Source organism: Calliphora vicina, chromosome 1 (genome assembly GCF_958450345.1).
Source record: "Calliphora vicina chromosome 1, idCalVici1.1, whole genome shotgun sequence".
Classification (NCBI taxonomy): Eukaryota; Metazoa; Arthropoda; class Insecta; order Diptera; family Calliphoridae; genus Calliphora; species Calliphora vicina.
Window position 1 is genome coordinate 18377897 of NC_088780.1, and position 16829 is coordinate 18394725.

General features: G+C 31.3%; 4 protein-coding genes across 4 annotated transcripts; 2 read left to right on the plus strand and 2 right to left on the minus strand.

Annotated features, from left to right (window-relative positions):
• Nucleotides 1-13: 13 nt before the first annotated feature.
• Sas-4 (spindle assembly abnormal 4) lies at nucleotides 14-3628 on the minus strand. The gene is made up of 2 exons (XM_065501224.1): nucleotides 1287-3628; nucleotides 14-1163 (listed from the first exon to the last, which is right to left on the minus strand). The coding sequence occupies exons 1-2, from the start codon at nucleotides 3477-3479 to the stop codon at nucleotides 162-164; spliced, it is 3195 nt and encodes a 1064-aa protein (XP_065357296.1). The 5' UTR covers nucleotides 3480-3628; the 3' UTR covers nucleotides 14-161.
• Nucleotides 3629-4264: 636 nt separating this feature from the next.
• Nucleotides 4265-5329, plus strand: Arpc3A (Actin-related protein 2/3 complex, subunit 3A). Its single transcript, XM_065498377.1, has 4 exons — nucleotides 4265-4401; nucleotides 4570-4746; nucleotides 4816-5011; nucleotides 5077-5329. Exons 1-4 carry the CDS (start codon nucleotides 4396-4398, stop codon nucleotides 5232-5234), a joined length of 537 nt encoding a protein of 178 aa, XP_065354449.1. The 5' UTR covers nucleotides 4265-4395; the 3' UTR covers nucleotides 5235-5329.
• Nucleotides 5330-5430: 101 nt separating this feature from the next.
• Nucleotides 5431-6899, minus strand: ND-23 (NADH dehydrogenase (ubiquinone) 23 kDa subunit). Its single transcript, XM_065515759.1, has 3 exons — nucleotides 6738-6899; nucleotides 5765-6213; nucleotides 5431-5704 (listed from the first exon to the last, which is right to left on the minus strand). Exons 1-3 carry the CDS (start codon nucleotides 6775-6777, stop codon nucleotides 5543-5545), a joined length of 651 nt encoding a protein of 216 aa, XP_065371831.1. The 5' UTR covers nucleotides 6778-6899; the 3' UTR covers nucleotides 5431-5542.
• A 2116-nt stretch (nucleotides 6900-9015) lies between these two features.
• Nucleotides 9016-15768, plus strand: Rheb (Ras homolog enriched in brain). The gene is made up of 5 exons (XM_065499341.1): nucleotides 9016-9234; nucleotides 9466-9537; nucleotides 14988-15195; nucleotides 15263-15392; nucleotides 15578-15768. The coding sequence occupies exons 1-5, from the start codon at nucleotides 9186-9188 to the stop codon at nucleotides 15665-15667; spliced, it is 549 nt and encodes a 182-aa protein (XP_065355413.1). The 5' UTR covers nucleotides 9016-9185; the 3' UTR covers nucleotides 15668-15768.
• Nucleotides 15769-16829: the final 1061 nt, after the last annotated feature.

The following is a 16829-nucleotide window of genomic DNA, read 5'->3' on the forward strand; positions in this document are numbered from 1 at the left end:
ATTAAAAATAATAATACCTAAACTAAAACAAAGCGTAGCAAAAACACACACAGACAAATTTTCATTTAAAAAATAAAACAAAATACATAAATATCTAAAAGATTACAAAGAAATTTACAAAAATAATATTTTCACAAACCTAAAAAAACACCAACTTTAAATCACTTAGCCATATCTGTATCCATTACCAATTTACCCTCCTTGTCTTTAAGTCTAACACGACCATTTGAATAGCGCGTTTCGGTACTACCATCTGGATATACAATTTTGACAGTGCCATCCGGATATTCCCTTCTTTTGTGCAGTTTATTGTGTATCTCTTTCTGGCCATTGGGCAGCGAAAGTATTTTATCACCATTACGCATTTGCACCAAATGAGTGCCATCCACAAAACGCCACTCTTCTTGTTTATGCTCATCTTTAGGATCCATTATTTTAACCGAATTATTGGGATAGTGCACTTCGACCACACCAGTTTTATGGCGATGTTCCACTTGGCCATTGGGAAATTCCAGAATTTCCAAACCATCCAAATAGGTGGTGTGCCAAGTATTTGTTTCGGCATAATAGTATTTAACGGTGCCCTCATTGATGTTGGTCTCTTTAATGTCTTTGTTGTAGTACAACATGCGTATAACCATGCCGTCAGCAGAGATTTTCTTTAGATTACCATTTGGATACCAGATGTCTTTGCTGCCGTCAGCATTAACTATTTCACGTTTCAAGTTGTTGGTGGTTGTGTCATTATGTTGGGCTGCTGTTGCTCGTGGTGAAGGAGGTGGCGGTTGTGGTTCTTGAGTTGGATGGAGAGATTTGTTAGCATTAGAGTTACTCTTGGCCGGTGTCATTTGAAATTCTTTTAACATGTCCTCATCGTCATCAGGGTCCGTGAAATATTTTGTGGATTGCTGTTGATGTTGTTGTGGTTGTTTTTCTGGTTTAAATCTGTTTTCTGTTGTCCTATCAGGCTCGGGTGATGATGGAGGTGTTGATTTTTTATTTGTTACTAGTTTGCTATTGGAATATCTAGTACTTGTGGTTTTATAAGCTTTACCCGCATTTTTATTAGCCGTAGCTGCTGCCACTATACATTTGGACACAGTCCTAGAGGCGCCCAATGTCGGGGGACCCTCTTCAGGCATAGAGGTGGAGGAATGTTGGATCTGTTATATAAAAATGGAAAGTTAAAATTTGCTAAATTATATAGATTTTTATTAAAAAACAAACAATTGAATATATTAATGAATCAATCATGTTTGTAAGTTATATTGAGGCTTCTAACATACCTGTTTGGGTGCCAATTTCGCTATATTTCTATTAATCTCCAGCAGTATTTTATTATTTTGCTCTCGGCTGATCTTCAAATTCTCATTCTCCAAACGTTTGTTCTCTCTCAATAAATGCTCTATTTGTTCGTGCAACTTATTCTGTTCCCTTTCCAAATTACGTATTTGTGTTCTTAGTCTAGCTTGAGCCGAGGTATGATTCGCGTCTTTCGATTTCAATTGCATTTCCAGTTGGGACACCTGTTCCCTTAAACGTTCACACTCCTTGCGCTCTTTGGCAATTGAACCTTGAGTCTTCATTTTCATGTTTTGTTCGAACAAACGCTTCTCATCCTCCAACTTCACACGCTCATCGTGTAAATAGATTTCCATTTGTATTTTTTCATCTTTAACACGTTCCATTGCCTCAAGATGTTCTTGGGCATGTAGGGATTTTTGCAATTCATGCTCCTGTTTAGCCTTCATCAGCAGAACGTTATTGTCTTTGAAATTTTGTATTTCTTTTTCCAATTCAGCCAGACGTATCTTAATCATGTCGGTTTTTTGTTGTAGGTCTTGGCAGGCGGGTGAATAAATGGAATTGTTGTTGTTGTTGTTAGTAACGGAAATTGAATCTTTTGGAGTTAAAGTGGTATCACTTGAGTTTATGGTGGTGTCATTGGCCAGATGTTGGTCGGCTTTAATTTGTAGAGCTGCAAATAAGGCATGTTTGAATTGTTCGAACATTTCATTGTTGCTATTATCACCCTGACCATCTTGCTCTGTAGCGCCGGCTGAAAGTCTTGAGCTATCATTTAAAGTACTTTCTGGTTCTTCCTCATATTCATGTGTCTCATTTGAATCGGAAAATCTTACTCTAACTTGTGGTGTATGTTGGGGATACGAAGAGTTGGTGGTTTCTATGGTTTTGTGTGTTGTGTCATCAGATTCAGTAGTTTCTACTTGCTCTGTCAGTTGAGACTCCTCCTCTTCCACATCCTCTGATGAGTTGGAATACTGTTCTTCTGCCTTCTTTGTTAAAACCACTGGTTCCAAACGCTTATTTCTCAGCTCCTCCTGCACCGGTATATTATCATCAGTTTCATTTAGTTTTTCCGTAATTCTGCGTTGCATAAATTGTTTAAGGCATGTGGAATCCATATCAAAGCTACCATTTATAGCCTTTTGTTCCAAAAGTTCAAATATACTTTCCTCCGTGTGGGGTAGAGATTGTATGCGATTTCTGGGCACTTGCAAAGGTTCTATTTCTAAAGGATCTAAAATTTTCGACCAAGCCACCACGGGTCCAATAACAGTTTGAGTTTTAGGACCATCATCCTGTATTTTAAGTGGTATATTTGATTTATCTTCCAAAAATTTTACTTTTGCTGCATTATTGGTAGTCGCCGTTAATTTTTTATTAGCTGCATATGATAATTTTGTATCCGGTGTAGAACTGCAAGTATTTTGTGAGGAAATTAACAAATTCTGAAAACGCTGCTCTTGGGCATCTAATGCTGCAAGCTTAACTACAGATTTTGTATTTTTATTTGTAAAATTTACTTGTTTTAAGGCCTTTGTATTTATTTCCTTAACTTTATTTAATTTATTAGACGGCTTTAAACTTAATGTGGGATGGGCATTTGCATATTTATATTTGGGCAAATTATTTAGTCTGAATTCATTAGGATCAATTTTAAAGCGCTGTTTGAGACCCTCTCCCCTTTTCAAAAATGGTCTTTTAGGCTTATTTTGTGGCACTTCCAAGCCATGTTCAGTCTCATAGCCTGAAGTTAAAGTCTTAAAGGATGCTGGTTCTACATCCTTTAGTTGTTCGCTTTCATCTGACTCTTCTTCCCCCTCCAATTGTGAGGTTTCCAAACTTTCCTCAGTACTTTGATCCTCATATTCCTCTAAATTTTCAGCCTGGTTAGTCAAAAAACGTTCTTCTCTTACAACTTTTTCTATGTCCTCTAACACACTCAATTCACTTGAGCTTTGTAAGCCCAACATTTGATACATGGTCTGCTGTTCCATGCCCAACATTTGTCTCTGCATAGTTTGTCTGGCTTCCAGTAACTTTTTCTGTTCCTCTTGCCATTTGCTTAACTCTTCCAGTCTTTTCACTATATCTGCCTGCTTATCCGTTTTGGCTAAAACACTGTTTACGGCCGTATTATTCGTCGAGTTTGTTGCTAATTCGGTTTGTAACATTTTTCAACATTTAATTTTTGTTCTATTGTTGGTTGTTAGTTATTAATTGCAATACTGTTTGAATTTTCTACATAGAAAAGTTTTTATTAAAATATAAGGAAAATTTAAAATTTTGCGCTGTATTTTTCTCTCTAGGACAATTTGTTTGTTTACTTGTCAAAATTTTGTCAGACAAAGCAAAGATTGCTGAATTGGATGTGTGAGCAACTCTGTTGTAGTAGAACAGAGATGCCAAGGTATACAAATATATGTACATATGCTGGCTAAACTCTAATTTATGGGCGCCAATCAGGATCATTACCAAATTTTTACTAGAGGTACATCTATTTATTTTGAACATTACGATATAGTTTTTAAATCCAGTCTTAAATTCCTGATGGGCCTCCAAAGTTCGAATAATGGATATGTTGTATATTTGTTGTTTTTTATCCGATTTGGTACGTCATTTAAAAATATCAATTTATATATGATATAAATTTCCAGTACCCACTACCTTGGTCCAGATCTGAACCTGTATGTTACAGTACCCTGGTACCCAACACAACCTGACTGTGTATAGTTCGAATAACGCTTCTAGAGCTTTCTTGCAGTCCACCACTATCCTAGAATATACTATGCCACATACATAAATAGTCACTTCAGATCCCATTGTGACGTTTGCCCTTATCAAGTCCTCGGCTTTCCAGATCGCTAAAATCTCTGCCTTCATTCATAAATATAAAGGAGATAACGACAACCCTATAAAAGGCAAATATATATTTGACACTTACAATTTTAACCATCCCTGTCATTGCAGTATTATCATTTGACAGTTCTCAAAAAGTTGAAAAATTTTGTGTAAAAATTTGTTTTCATTGTGAAAAATATAAAATATTATTAATTGAAATCATTTCAAGCAATAAAAACAGCAAATAAAATGCCGGTAAGTTAAATTTTCAACATAAAACAGAAATTATAACAAAAATATGCTGAAGCCTCGAAAAGATTGTCTTGCCCAAGGGTGGGGTTGAAAAACAACAAAGGTTTTATAGCTGGTATTCTACATAAATATAAACACAATTTTCTTTTACTTTTTGGTAACATATCAAAGGCTTATCATTCCACCATTAAAGAGTTTCCCTCAATGGTAGGTAATATGGCTATATTGCCATTGAGAACCCAATACCGGGGACCAGCTCCATCACAAATGAGTAATGATAACGATATCATTGATGAGTCACTTTACTACTTTAAGGCAAATGTATTCTTTCGCACCTATGAAGTAAAGGTATAAAACAAAAATGATAAACACAAAAAAATAACAGATAATTAAAATAAAAATATAAATTTTTTTTAGTCGGAGGTGGATCGTACTTTAATTTATATTACTTTATATATAACGGAATGTTTGAAGAAGCTTCAACGCTGTTCCAACAAAAATCAAGGCCAGCAGGAAATGTATAGTTTAGCTATATCCAAATTTGATTTACCCGGAGAGGCTGGGTTTCCCTTAAATGCTGTCTATGCCAAAACACCGTCAGCACAAGACTCGGGTAAATATAAATTATATTCAAAAGTGATAAATCAATTAACAAAAAAAAAAAACAAATTATTTTAGAATTAATGAGACAGTATTTGCTACAATTGCGCCATGAAACCGGCAATCGTGTGTTGGAGAAGGTCTTCAATACGGAAGATGGTAAACCCAACAAATGGTGGATTTGTTTTGCCAAAAAGAAGTTCATGGAAAAATCATTATCTGGACCTGGCCAATAAATCAATAATTATCAATCAATTTTAAAAGATAAGACTTCCATTTATAAAAAGGGCATTATATACCTACACAAACGGCACTTGCTGTTATTGTTTAACTATTTCTTACTATTTGGATAAAAGTGTTGACTTTAAAAAAAAGCTTTTGTTGTTTTTTTTTGTTTAAGTTTTTAACTAACGAAGAAAGATTATTTAAACATTTAAAATGGTTAACACATTTATACACAGTTTTTGTTATATTTATTTTTAGCTAATTCATTACTATCCTTAGAGGAAACACTTGCTCTTCTTCTACTGATCTTTGGAAAAACTTAACGATACAAATGATCGGCTTGCAAATTGGAGGCAATCTCAGATTCCCATTTATCACCATTGCTCAACAGCTTTTCCTTATTGTACAATAATTCTTCATGAGTTTCAGTGGAGAATTCAAAATTAGGTCCTTCCACAATAGCATCAACGGGACAGGCTTCCTAAAATTGTAGAAATGCAATTAATCATTGTTCTCAATATAGAATTTGTTTGAAACTTACCTGACAGAAACCACAATAGATACACTTAGTCATATCAATATCGTAACGTGTTGTTCTTCTGCTGCCATCAGCACGTTCCTCAGCCTCAATGGTAATGGCTTGAGCTGGGCAAATGGCTTCGCACAATTTGCAGGCAATGCAACGTTCCTCACCACTGGGATAACGACGCAAAGCATGTTCACCACGGAATCTGGGCGATAAAGGTCCCTTTTCAAAGGGGTAGTTGATGGTGGCTGGCTCTTTGAAAATGTGAGCCAATGTAACACCAAAACCGCGCATCAATTCACTGAGGAAGATGGTAGAGGCAGCTCTATCAGTGACATCCTTCAAATCCATGCTTTCCTCTTTGTTGTTGACATATTTATAACCAGCCGGAACATGGACAATGTCTTTGGCTTCTTGTGGTGTGCTGCTCATCAAACGAGGACTAGCAGCAAACATGCGCTGGCCTGAAAAAATAAATGCATAAATACCATTTAGCAAATAGAAATTAAGATTTTTCTTAAATATATAGTTATTAATAAGTATCCGAAGTATTCTGGTATTTGAAACCTTTATAATTTTGTCTGTATTTGGGGTAAAATTCTGACTAAAACCATTTGTTTTTAACTAGTATATTCCATTATATTTCTACGACTTAAATATTTTACACTCATAGTATAAATTGTTAAAATTTTGCGGCACACTTTATTTCTTTCCCTTACCACTCACAACACTTGTTTCTACCACTTAAATACCGACTTTTACACGCCCCAACATATTTATTTTAGATTTATCATGTATTCAACCTCTCAAAGATCTCATCCATAGTAAAATCCGCGTTTAAACACAAATTGCACTTAAATTCCTTGTTAAAATTCAATTGTTTGCACTTTTGATGACATAAGTGACCATAACCTCAATTTAAAAAAAACACTAATTTCTTTATTATTTCAACAATATGTTGTAATGTTTTATTTATAATTCCTTTTACCATTGCGTGAAGCCGTAAATAGTCTCATAGACAAAGACATGGTCCAGAGTTAAACGTCGAAAATCCTTCACGAAAGAAATTTAATTTACTAACAAAAAAATTGTATTTTTCTGTTTTACAAGTAGAATTAAAAATCAATACGAATGTCAATGTATGTCAAAAAACAAAAAAACAACAAACATATGTTTAGTATAGATATGGCAGCACTGCAATAATTGGTGGTTCTTGTTTTGATCGTTAGATTCGTTGGTGTAAAAACGTGTAAATTTAACAGTGGGTACAAAAAATGTTTGAATGATAATAATTTGGTTCTTTGATGTAATTTTTTTTAAACCCGTTACCAGATTGCAGGAGTATGTTATTCTTTGTTTTCTAATATACTTAAACTCATGCGTTTGTAATTGTTATTGCAAAATAGGAACAGGGTCTCAAAGCACTAGCCGCACTTGGGGTATGTACAAAGAAACCTTGAAAACTACCTTCAAGACAATTGGTCCGTCAGTGGTCAACTATGCTCACCTTCGCTGAGTGATACTCAGTGGAAAAACTAACCTACTTCACTACGTTCTGCGGATTTATGAACTCATCCTGTCGAAGTAGCACAATTCCTTGGATTTGCAGAACCCTCTGATTAAATATTTTAAACCGCTCAAATACCGTTATCGAAATAACAGCAACTCCATTACCGCTAAAATACCGTTATCGAAATATGCCAAAATACCATTAACACTAAAGTACCGTTAACAAATTCAAATTAATATTACTAATATCTTTTAACCGTTTCGAATCGGTAGCCAACCTTGATTGAAACTTAATACAAATTAATTAAAAACAATTGTTAAATGTGTTTTTTATATTTATAGATTTTTGGTAATTATTCGAACTTTTCTTTTTTTCTATATATATATTTTTTAATGTTATAAAATTTGCAATATTTCCTTAATAGTTTTATTTACATTTTCTTATTGCATTAAAAACTCCTATAAGAAATAATTATATTAAGAGCTGGCCACTCTATTAAAATGGCCAGCTGTTTACTTCTATTTCATACAGTTGGTTAGAAAGAGACAACTAATATATATTTAACATATGTATACTAAGGATGCCACAGTTTCTTAATTCTAACTTTAAATGTTTACATTTTTAATTTATACACAAATAAATTATAATTTTCTCAACTTTAAAGTAATTAATTTTTTAATAATTAAATCTAAAATATATGTTATAGATAAATACATATAGATTGAAAACTCTGCTGTCAAAGACCTAACTCAGTTGTGAGAATGTATTAGAAAAAAAATAACTATGTGAAAACAAAAACAACACTCGTATGTGTTATTATTTAGAGGCATTTTTTTTATTTCAGTTTTTTCTTTCAAGTTTCCGATCTATGTATATTTCTCTATTATATCTGTTTTAAAAACTTCAGTATAGATTTTTCAAAGTATTGGCAACGCCATAATGTTAATAACAAAAAGACATTTTAGGCAGGGTTTGCCAGTTTAATGGATTTATCCCCAAATAGAGGCCATTTACTATGGATCCCTGAAATACAGATGGGGTGAATTCCGAAATGTATATATGCAATGCAGCCATATCTTTATCAAGACAAAGCATGCAAACGCGTAGTTAAAATCTAAAAAAAACTTTCATACTACCTGTTTTTTACTTTTTCCTACATTTTGCGATATGAAATATTATCAAAGTTTACACGGTTGCGTTAAGAATCGCTCGACTTTTAAAGGTTGCATTGCATACAAACATTTTGGAATTCACCCATCGATTAATAAAAAAAAATGATTTTTAGAATTGATTATTCGATTTTCATACCATAACTCAAATGATTTTATATAAATTACCTAAATCATACTAACAAATTTTATGAGGATCGGTACTCCGATCATAGAGAATTTTACATAGAGACGAGACACTCAGATTTGTCAAAAAAAAATACAAAAAATTATATGTCTCATACAACAACAAAATACAGAGTTAGGTTTTTGACAACAGACTTAGGTATTTGACAATGACGTCTCAATGTTACGCTATGGTTCAATAAAAATACAACAAAGCTTTATTTGTCTGAAACAACAACAAAATACAATGAATAAATAACATGTATTTTGTTTTTGCAAGAGTTAGGTTTTTAATAATAACATCTCGGTTCTATGTTATCCCTATGGCTACGATATAAATCCCAGTGGGCATTAGTAATATAATGTTGAGGTTTTTTGGCGATACGAAAACATTAACCGGGCCTGAGGTCTGAAAAAATAGTGACAGCACTGATTTTAGGTGAGGTTCATATAATTCGCTGTGGTATTTAGGAAAAAATCCCAATTTTAACTTGCAACCAATAAATAAAATATAAATTTATAGAAAATATCATTAATTAAGTATTAAGTGACAATAATTGTGCAGTAGAGAATAAAAAAAGCAATTAATAAGATGCCACCAAAAGAACGTAATATTGCCATGATGGGCTACAGAAGTGTGGGTAAGTTGTTGGTTGGTCGATTGGTTGTTCTTAAATATTTTTTTCTTTCTTTTAATTCTCTTTTGTGTGTCTTTTTATTTAAATTTTTTTCTTACACTATTATTATTTCTTACTTTTTTTTGCGTTTTATTTATTTATATGTTGCTGGTATTTTTGTTGTTGTTTGCTTATTTTATATGGAAAAATTCCATGTAATATTTACGTTTTTTTTTGTTTATTATTTACTTGCAGGCAAATCCTCTTTGAGTATACAATTTGTTGAGGGACAATTTGTCGATTCATATGATCCAACAATAGAAAATAGTAAGTACCTAATATGTGTGTTCGTATTTGCCTATAATTTTATTCCAGATATAATTATTTAAAGGTTTTGTTATGAGAAAGGTTACTTGGTAGCTTGATTAACAACAACATATTGATTGTTTGTAGTTTTTTTTTTGTTTAGTAGAACGCATATAGTTTAATTTAACTAAGGTTTTTTTTGTTTTTGCAAAACTGCGTAGTTTATATTGAGTTCAGACAAAAATTCTATATTGTATATTGCTTTATTATTTGTATGCAATTTCTATACTACTAGTCCAGTTTAACCTACTTTCTTTTTAATTTTTTCAATATTCGTTTAATGTTTTATGTCAAGGTTAATTGTCTGTACATATTTTTCGTATCTATCAACGTCTAGGAAGAGGGGGAGATAATAATTGTTAGTATTGGCTAAAGTTTTATCAGTTTTTAATAAAATTATAATGGAAAAATTAATATTAACTAGAAATACTTTGTGTTCCTAGAACATATCACTTGGAAATTTTAATTCCATTGTGTTTTCCTCCATCTCTCTGATATATTTGGTCGAAACCTTAATTTTTTCTTTAATAGTAAGCCTAAATGGCCCAACTAACAATACATATTACATAGTAATAACACCTGAGGTGAAAAAATAAAATAAAAGTACGAGGACAGATTAATAAATCCGCGACTTTTTAAATTTCACGACTCTTAACTGAAAGGGATACACTGCTCCTGTCAACAGGCATCTGTCAGTTGACTCCTGTCAAAATATGAAAAAGCTGCGTTTCGATCAACCATTTTCATTTCGATTTTTACAGTTGATTAATCGAACCCAATAATCGGTTTTAAAATGACCCATATACGCTATAATTACGGATTAAAATCATATTTTGGAAGAGTATTATAACTCCTTTATGTTGAGATGCTCATTTTATAAACGGTAACGGCAAACATTTGACAACAATTTTATGGAAAAAATTAGGTCCTCCTTGAATATTTTCCGATGTCAGCTGAAGATTAATATATTGCAAATTTTAATAAAAGCAAAAATAAACGTAGAAAATACTAAAAATTCCGGAATTTTATTTCTATTTCGATTAATCGTTATCAAAAATCGATTTCAGCATAAAAATCGGAGTATATAATCGTTTTTAGACCCTGAAAATCGATTTTCGACCATAATCGTAATCGATTTACCATTCACTAAGCTGCGTCATTTAGTTTGTATTTGTCAGCCATTGATAGCAGACTACCGCGGGACTTGAGAAGTAAGTGGATAAAAATGAATTTCGTGTGCTCATTTAGCATTATTTTTTGCGGAAAGAAACCAAAACCAGCCTAGTTGAGGTATACCTTAAACACTTGAAAAAAATTCACGATATGGTGTTGGCCGATCGGAGATTGAACGTTCAAGAGATTATGGAAGCCATAGGCATCTCACATGATCAATTTTGAATGATCACATGGGTATGAGAAAGCTTTCCGCAATATGGGAGCCGCGGTGAGGTCTCTATACCCAAAACGCTTGAAAAATGTATGATATGGTGTTGGCCGATCTGAGATTGAAAGTTCAAGAGATTGTCGAAGCCATAAGCATCTCATATGATCAATTTAGAATGATTACTTGGGTATGAGAAAGCTTTCCGCAAGATGGGTGGCGCGTTTGCTTTCAACCGACCACAAACGCAATCGTGTGACAACATCGCTGGAGTTTTTTTTGGCTATGTTCAACAGCAATATGTATGAGATTATGCGCCATTTCTTAAGCGCGGACGAAACGTGGATCCATCAGAACACACCAGAGACCAAACTGCATTCAAAATAGTAGATTTATCGAGATAAATCGGCGGCAAAGAAGGTCAATAATGTCATGGGACCGTTTTTTGGGATGCATGCGTTATAATTCACATTGACTGCCTTCAAAAGAGTGAAACAGTCAATGACGAACTTATTATGCCAACTTATTGGGTCGATTTAATGAGGATTTGAAAAAAACGCCCTATTCACCGGATGTAGACCTGGTTTAAAATTTCTTGTTGCCAAAACTGAAGAAATGGTTTGGTGGAAGCGATGAAATCATCTCACAAACGAATAACTACTTTAATGACCTCGACAAATATAATTTTTTGATGGTTAATAAAATTGGAGAAACGTTGGACAAAGTAGATTATGCAGAAAAATAAAATTATTTTTTATCCAGCTATAGATTCCTGCATGCTACCTTTCGTAGGCTAGACAAGAAGCATTCTAAACTATTTGGAAACCTTCCATTTAAGAATGATACAAACAAATTGAATTAATAATATGGATTATACCTATTTTATTTATTTCTTTATAAGGAAAAATAATGCACAATTTTTAATTCTATAATATGTTAAAATTTAATTGTAATTTCTACACTTTTCTTTTGCGACCCTATAAAGTATATGGGCATTTTCATGGTCCCGAACGCGACATTCGTACGCCAGGACAACCTCTATTTTTGTTTCCTATTTTTGATCTACAGTGGTTGACAAAACAATGGAAACTTTTCCAAATATTTCATTAGTGGCCTAAAATCTGAAATAATTTTTTAAAAAATTTTAACATTTTTGAAGTATTTTATTTGTATACTTTTATTAACTTAATTTAACAAAAAACAAAGGACATAATTAATTAAATTCTAAAAATAAGAAAACAAAATTAAAAGATTTCTTTATTACGGCATTGACAAAACAATGGAAACTTAGGTATTATTTTAACAAATATGGTCTAAACTTTGCAATAACTCAATATTTGGTTGGGTATCCCTTATTTTTTATAACTGCTACACATCGGCGATGCATTGAACCAATTAAAGAGTCAATGGTCTCCTTTGAAATATTTTGCCATTTCCTTATAACCACCTCAGATAAATCTTCCTTCCTGGTGTAATTTTGGGTCCCTATTTTACGATCTACAATTTCCCATAGATTTTCTATGGGATTGAGATCTGGCGATTGGGCAGGCCACTTCAAAACACGTACCTCGTTGGATTGTAACCACTCGGTTACAACCCTAGATGTGTGTTTCGGGTCGTTGTCGTGTTGGAATCTTCAAACTAGGGGCATATTTTCCTCAGCGTATGGATACATAACATCGTTTAATATGGTTCTCTATCCTATACCTGTCATGGTATCTTTTATAATATGAATTGGGCCCATACCTTGTCCTGAAAAACATCCCCATACCATAATATTGCCACCGCCAAACTTTACAGTCTTATTTGTGTACTTTGGATCTAATCTTTTTCCCTTTGGTCGTCTTACAAATGTTCTCCCATCACTGCCTTTTAAATTGTATTTGGATTCGTCGGAAAAGAGGACAGTATTCCATTTCTGTATCGACCAGTTTAAATGATCCCTGGCAAATTGTAGACGAGCAGAACGGTTCTTTTTAGAAATGAGTGGTTTTTTCATAGGACGATAGCAACCAAGACCATTCTCATTTGCCCTGCGACTAACTGTTCGGGTACTTATTACTAATTTTAGACTATTAACAACCTCTCGAGGAGTTATTTTTGGGAATTTCTTGAACTCTCTCGCTATTAAATTATCTTGTCTAGGAGTAGTCTTACGAGGTCTTCCACCTAAATGTTGAGTTTTTACAGAACCGGTCTCACGAAATTTCTTTATAATTTTTGAAACTGATGATTTATTTATTGAATATTTGTCACAGGTACTTTTTTGTTTTAAACCAGCTTTAATATAGTTAATTATTTTATTTTTTAAGTCTTCACAAATCTTAACTTTAGCCATTTTCGTTAGCTTTGAAAAAAAGCAATTATGCGAAAAACTTAGAAAAATAAATTGTGAAAAAGTACTAGAATTTAAAAATAAAATAAAATAACTGTAAACAGGATGCTTTTTACATCGTTCTTTTAAAAATTATTTTCGTTTTACACTTCTTTCTTGCAGAATTTTAAAAGTTTCCATTGTTTTGTCAGTAGCGAAATAGTGAATAGTTTTAATTTTGTTGCCTTTTTTCAGAATATAATTAATTATGTTGTTTGTTTTTCAGTTAATTTATATAATTAAAACTATACAAGTAAAATACTAAAAAAAAAATGATTTTAAAAAAATATTTGAAAAATGGAAAAGTTTCCATTGTTTTGTCAACCACTGTATATCTGGATTAACAAGTCATTAATATAGACAATATGGATATCTAATGATAGATATTTCAAACACCTTTGCAATGGCGGGTATAACGCCATAGTAAGTCTAGTCAAAAACGGGAAAAATATTTTTTTTCATAAAATTTTTTTCACTAATAAAATTAAATTTTTTACATTTTGAAAAAAAATATCATAAAATTTGTTTCTCTAACAAATTTAAAAACAAACATTTTTTAATAAAAAATTTTATTTTTTTTTTTAAATTTTGATAAAAAAATTTTACCATAAACATTTTAAATTTTTATTAAAAGTATAATATAACAATCTTGATTTAAATTAAATTAATTGAGAGCTATTAATAGGTTTTTGTTTTACAACCTTTAGTTTGATTTGTCACGCGACATATACTTACGTCATGTTTGTAATATACTGATTAACCAAGTAAATTCAAATCAACAATTATTTTTTCACCAAATTTTTTTGTTCAAGAAATATTTTTATACCCTTCGTGAGAAGGGTATATATAAGTTTGTCATTCCGTTTGTAATTTCTACATTTTTCATTTCCGACCCTATAAAGTATATATATTCTGGATCCTTATAGAAGCGGAGTCGATTAAGCCATGTCCGTCTGTCTGCTGAAATCAATTTTCTGAAGACCCCAGATATCTTCGGGATCCAAATCTTCAATAATTCTGTCAGACATGCTTTCGAGAAGTTTGCTATTTAAAATCAGCAAAATCGGTCCATAAATAACGGAGATATGAGCAAAAAACCGGGACAACCTCGATTTTTGACCTATTTTTGATCTATATCTGGATTACTAAGTCATTAATATAGACAATATGGATATCTAATGATAGATATTTCAAAGTCCATTGCAACTATGTAGATAAAACTATAGTAAGTTGGACCTACAATGGGTCAAAATCGGGAAAAATATTTTTTGACCCGAATTTTTTTTCATCAAAAAATTTTTAAAAAAATTTAAAAAAAACTTTTTTTAAAAAAAATTAAAAAACAATACGAAAAAAAAAATTTTAAAAAAATTTATTTTAAAGTATAATTTGGTGAAGGGTATATAAGATTCGGCACAGCCGAATATAGCTCTCTTACTTATTTTTAACTAAAATTGGTTTTTAAATAAAAAAATTTTTCACCAAAACAAAATTTTTAGACCAATAATCGAAAAATAGTTTTCAATCTTTATCTTAAAGTATACTTTGATGAAGAGAATATAAGATATGGCTTAGACGAATATGGCACTCTTACTTGTTTGTTTTTTCTTGTATTAACAATTTTCCTTAAATTAATTTTCTTCCTTTTTTTTCCAGCATTTACAAAAGTAACACGAGTAAACTCTCAAGACTATGGTGTCAAATTGGTGGATACAGCTGGACAGGATGAATATAGTATATTTCCAGTACAATACAGTATGGATTTTCATGGTTATGTTTTGGTCTATTCTATTACCAGTCAAAAATCTTTTGAAGTTATAAAAATTATATATGAGAAATTATTAGATGTTATGGGCAAAAAATAGTAAGTTTTTAACACGATTTTAACAAATTATTAATTGAAACTAATAATGAAAACTTGTTGTGTCTAGTGTACCTGTGGTATTGGTAGGTAATAAAACAGATTTACATCAGGAACGCACAGTTTCCACGGAAGAGGGTAGAAAATTAGCGGAATCGTGGCGTGCGGCATTTTTAGAAACTTCGGCTAAACAAAATGAGGTAAGCTTAAGGGAATGATTTAGAACTACGACTGGGAAACAATGAAACATTTTAAAATTGAATGATTTTCAATAAATTAATTTGAAAATTGTTTTCCAATCGTATTTCTAAATCTGGGTATTCATTTTTAATGCTTACAATATATAAAATATACTTTAATTTAAATGATTTTTGTTTGTTTTTAGTCTGTTGCTGATATATTCCATCAGCTGTTGTTGTTAATTGAAAATGAAAATGGTAATCCTCAAGAGAAGAGCAGCTGTGTAATTTCGTGAGTCATTTTAAGCTTAGCTTAAAAGTCACAACTTGTCGTCGTACCATTAAAAAAAAATAAAAACAAAAAATAACAACAAGTAACAAATTATAATAATAATAATACAAAACCAATTAATTGAACAACCAACAACAACAAGAAAATGATACATATACTGTTTTTATTTTATATATATATTTCATAATAAGATTTTACTTTTTTTATAGTTTAAAACCTTTTTTTAAAATAATTTCCCTAAACTTTCATTTTTTTTTTAATATTTAGTTAATAATAGAAAAAATCCATACAAAACAAACAAAAAAACGATATAAAAAAACAAAATATTTAAATTTAAGCAATGCCTAAGTAGCAATTAATTTTCATTTTCTTTTATTTAAACAGTTTTAGTTAAATTTTTCTTTACAAAACAAAAAAAAAAAAAAACAACTCTACTTTTTATTAATAATGCAATATAAGCTTTTGGCTGCAACAATTTTTACTTTTACTTTTTAATTTAATTACTTCTTTTGTTAAACAAAATTCTATTTCAGAACATGGCAGAACAAGCAAGGTACAATTACTAGAAAGTATGTTCTCTATTATACATTCCCTATAACGTCAAACAAAAGAAAATTAAAAAATATCAAAAGGAAATGTCAAAAAAAAAATAATTGAATTTAAATTTTTGTTACGAAAAAATTAAATTTCAAACATTAATTTACTAACAATTGCAGAAAAACTAATAAAATATTAAATAAGTGTGTAAGTTTTAGTTAAAACGTTACAAATTTATATAATATCGCGGTAACAAATTAAAAAAAGTTAAGTGAATAAATACATAGTTTGACGTTTTGGGGGTGAACATTGGAAACTCTCTCTAATAATTGTACCTGGTAACTGATTGTACCATGTTTCAGAACACATACACACACAAAAATCAAAACAAATTAAAAAAATATTTTTTGAAATTAATTTTTATCTGTTGTATTTACAAAAAAAAACACACAAAAAAAATGTTTATAGAAATGGAATTTATGTTTTTAAGTAAACAAATTATCAATAAAAAATCTATATAAAAACAAAACACAAATAAATTACTTTTGAATTTGGGTATGAAAAATGGTTGGTATAAACATATACGCTCACTGTTGATGGTCATGGCCTGTCAACGCCGTTCTCAAAGA